Raw genomic sequence first — 4,465 nt, forward strand, 5'->3', positions numbered from 1 at the left:
TGTTTATTTTATTGCCAGGAAACATGGGCAACAAATTCCGCTCAATCTGTGTTAGAGACTTAAACCATAGCAGCCTTTGCCTGGTTACTGTGAACATCTTATAGCTGAACAAATATAGCTTTACTGTGGAATAAACTACAAAAACTGAACAAACAGCATCTTTATAAATTTACTACAACCATAAAAACTGCTGTAGCCAAAATATTTAGGAGATAAAGGAGCAGAGGCATCATGAGTCGATGATAAACTCTGAAGTAGCGGCTTTTTGTTCTAGAAAGCTCAGGCAGGTTCTGTGGGTTTTAGGGGTAGAGAGAGAGGAGTAGAGAGAGAGAGAAGGGCTACAGAGAGGAGTCACAACTGCCTTCAGTGAGATTTGAAAATAAGGAAAATTTAAATAAATAAAAACAGGCTTCAATGTAAATTCCATATTATACAGTCAATTGTTAATATTACATAGGCTACTATATTCATTCTAATTTCATATGGTTTGCCATCATTAGGCTATAGGCCTTATATCATTTCAGTGGATTGTTTTCATTTTTAATCCTTGCAGGAAGCACAGTCTACATATCTTACATTCTGCCACCGACTTTACCAGAGGAGAGAATAGCAAACAAGGTTTTTATTTGATTTCATAAAGGTTGAAAATACGGGAGATTTACGGGGAAACATTTAACGGGTGGATACCAGGTGAGAACAGAAAAATACGGGAGAATCTCGGGGAAAACGGGAGGGTTGACATGAGAGGAGTAGAGAGAGGAGTGGGGTAATGTGAGGCTACATCCACACTGCTACGTTTTTAAAACAGTTTTATAACGAAAACGATCTTCTCCGTCCACAGCAGCGTTTCAGCTGCGCATCAGAGTTGATCTCTGTCTATATTAGAACAACTGAAAACACACGTGAAGCTTCGGCCCATGAGCGAACCAACTGGATGGAAAGCTTCAATGCTTCATGAAGCTTCGTCTCGCCATCACTACTGATTGGCTGCGCGGAAACTGACAAATGAATGTAAAACAAGGGGGGCACTGTCATGAAACCACATAATAAAAAATATAAATTTCTCCCCTTCGCTTTGTCAAAGGAGAAACATGATTTACAGCATGTCTTTGTAGCTCTGAACGTTGGTTTAAAGGGTTATAATCCAAGAATATCTTCAAAATAATATACTGGACAAAACCCATACAGAATGTTGGTTTTCTACAACACAGGGCGGCTGTGGCTCAGTTTCTGTTTGAGCTCAGGGGCTCAGTGTATGAATGGTGAATGCAGATGTAGTATAAAAGCGCATTGAGTGGTCGAAAAGTCTTGAAAGGCGCTATACAAATACAGATCCAATCTATGTTTCACACACAGGCAGCGGACCAACATAAATATTCTGTTCAGACCTGTTGCTGAAGTAAGGTGAGGACTTCCTCCACGTCACTGTCCTCCAGGTTCTCCTGGGAGTAGATCTCCCACAGCGGTGGCTCATCTGGGTATTTCTCTACATATGTGAACTTTAATGTTGCTTCCACAGCTGCAAGAAGAAAACACACAGTCAACATTCAACTTTGAATCTTACCCACACAAATCAACTCTGTCATATTATTTCACTCCTTCATTCAAAGAATCAGCTGAGATTTTATAACAGTGTTTAACTGACTTGTGTGAAATGGATGACATTCTGCAACCACATCACTATACTGCTATGAGAATGAGATAAATGTGAAGAAAAGGACACTGGAAGCCACTGGTTCTGGTTCTTGAGGGGCCTTTTTAGAAACAGTTTGACTGCCTGACACATACACAAGCCATAAAAAGAAGAAAGCAACCTCATTTTGAGATTAAAAGAACAGAAGGAAGGTTTGTCTTAGTAAAAGATGGTGACAACCCATGTTTGATGTCTTTTCTGCATGATTCACATTTGTGTGAATCATTTACAATGAATAAGAGGAGAAATTCTAATACTGTCTTGTTTTTAAATTGTGACCTACTAGATCTGGTCTTTATGCATAGTAAATTAGAAGAGATTAAACAATCATAGTTTCTTGAATTTATATGATATTCCTTATTGTTAATTTGTGACTAGAGCAAAGGGGTGTTTGCTACTACTAGCAGGAAGTGTACACTACCTATAAAAAAGAGGAAGGATATAAGGTGAGAATGTAAGAACTATTCAATCTGATGGCTACGTTCTGGCAGCCAATGAATGTTTGGAAACGGGGTGAGGTCCTTTCTGCCAATAAATTATTTAAGTTACTGACCCTAGAGCTCAGGGGGAACTTCTTGGGGCTTCTTTTTTTGGATCAGTAAGAGTTCAGTATAGCAGAGTTTTGTGAGACTTTGTAACACTTTTTAGCATTTTCTGAAAACAAATGTTTCTCTTTAGGTTGACATCAGAGGGAAACTAAAAGGAGTTTCTTTTCTTTATGTCTTTATTTTCTTCCCCCCTTCCGGACTGGTAAGTTAGGTTTTTACCTTACATCCACACTGCCTGCACCTACACAACTCATTACAGATAAACAGCAAACTGGCTATGTTTCCAGTGCCCCACTAGTGGTTGACTAGGAAACCTTTGAACCTGGAGTTAGAAATGTAATACAGACGGTCAGGCCAGTACCTAGTATTAAAACTAGCTTGTTATCAGGGGCCAGTGGACGTTACAATACTCACTTTCCCCATTTTCCTCTGCATCTGATGTTACAGTGATGGTGAAGCTGGTCGGGTCATCTGAAAGCACTACAAACACACATGGATTAGTAACGACATTTTTCTATAAACAGGTTTACCTGCACTTACCCTGGGCCAGTAAACACATCTGATGGCTCAGAGCAAGCTGCCCAGGTTACCTTAGACATCGTCAAGAATTTACGTTTAATAAACGGTGTAAAGATTGTCATCATGTACAAACGTCACAGCCCCCCGTATACCCAAAACACGTTGGTTTACGGTATGTACACATCCAATTTATATTGTCTTCTTCAATGTGGGAAGAATTCCACCGAATCTGAACAGAGTTTGGCCTAACGTTAACTACTTTTCTGTCCAGAGGATCCAGTGAAGGGCCCATTGTGTCTTACATTAAGCTCGACTAAGTTAACGTTAAAACGACAATAACAGTTACATCTACAGCACTGGGCGCCAAAAGAAATAGTTAACGTTAGCTGGTTTTGTTGGATTTGTCCTCATGGGTAGCATAAACACTGCTCAGCGAACTACCGTTTTTGCTAGCCTGCGAGCTAGCAGTCTGTCAATTTTCTGTCTAAAGTAATGAAATTCAAACCTGTAAACGAGTCTGGGTAGATGGACTCTATCGCTTCAAGCTCATTCCTTTGCTCCTCGACGTAGTCTGTCATTTTTATGTGGCTGCGGTTTATCTAGAAGTTAGAAAAATCATCACCGCTCACGTTAGTTTTGTTTAAGCTAACACACTGCGTGCTCCCAGTGCTGATCGATGATGTCGGGATTCGGACTTTTTGGTCTGATAGCTGAATAAAGCTGTCAAATTCTGCAGGTATTCATTTGGGCGATATGCCACTGTTTGACCGAATGGGCACTATCACGCCAGATTAGCGCATGCATCTGTATGTTAGGTATTACTGTTGTATTTACTACTTGTTAGCTTCAGTATGTCAATGACAGCGCAGCTCTTCTGGTATCCATACTTTATGTCTGCAAGCTGACGGAAGGAAATGTTTTTTTTTTCACTTTATTGACATCTTTAATAAACAAACAGGCATCTTTGTAATGTTACATGGATATACCAAAAATTAAAGAAGATCCAAGAAAAAAATAAATACATAAAAAATAAAATATTTAAGGGGATTTAATCAAAATACAATGAAAGAAACTCAAATAATCTCAAGGCACTCTAATTTTCAGCATTTTCAATAACTGAAAAAAAACTACACTTATGAATATAAAATTTTGCTATAATGAAGATATTACACAAGAAGTTCATAAAACAACCAAACTTCATATTATGGTAAACAAACACAGGTATTACATTGTTTGTACCTATCCAATCATCAGATTCAGAATCAGAAGGAGCTTTATTGCAAAGTAGTGTTTTACACATACGAGGAATTTGCTTTGGTGATAAGGTGCTACACGCAGACAAACATAAAGCTGACATAAATAGATGAAGAAATATAGAAAAATGGAATAAGCAAATGCAAGTTATATAAGAATAACAGAAGAATAGAGAAAAATAATACAACTGACAATATAAAAAAATAATAATAAAAATAACAATGGAACAACAACAATTTACAATTAACAATTATTACAATTAATATGTGCAATGTGCCAGGTTTGTGCACGATTGGATTATTTGAAGGGGGGGTCAGTGGGGTCAGTGGTAATGAGGCTAGCTGCAGACGGGTAGAAGCTGTTTTTGTGGCGAGAGGTTTTGGTCCTGATGGACCGCAGCCTCCTGCCAGAGGGGAGAGTCTGAAACAGTTTGTGTCCGGGGTGGGAGGAG

General features: G+C 38.7%; 1 protein-coding gene across 2 annotated transcripts in view; it reads right to left on the reverse strand.

Moving 5' to 3' along the window:
- The window catches only part of rwdd1 (RWD domain containing 1), a 9,863-nt gene extending 6,270 nt beyond the window's left edge, over positions 1-3,593 (reverse strand). The window contains exons 1-3 of one of the 2 annotated variants that reach the window (XM_046045794.1): positions 3,266-3,593; positions 2,656-2,721; positions 1,389-1,519 (exon numbers count right to left, since the gene is read on the reverse strand). In XM_046045794.1, coding sequence (XP_045901750.1) covers positions 1,389-1,519; positions 2,656-2,721; positions 3,266-3,338 — 270 coding nt within the window. In that variant the 5' untranslated portion in view covers positions 3,339-3,593. The remainder of the gene's footprint in view (positions 1-1,388; positions 1,520-2,655; positions 2,722-3,265) is intronic. The other variant, XM_046045795.1, reaches the window with a different exon arrangement.
- Positions 3,594-4,465: the final 872 nt, after the last annotated feature.

This window comes from Micropterus dolomieu, linkage group LG03, assembly GCF_021292245.1.
Source record: "Micropterus dolomieu isolate WLL.071019.BEF.003 ecotype Adirondacks linkage group LG03, ASM2129224v1, whole genome shotgun sequence".
In the NCBI taxonomy this organism is placed as follows: domain Eukaryota; kingdom Metazoa; phylum Chordata; class Actinopteri; order Centrarchiformes; family Centrarchidae; genus Micropterus; species Micropterus dolomieu.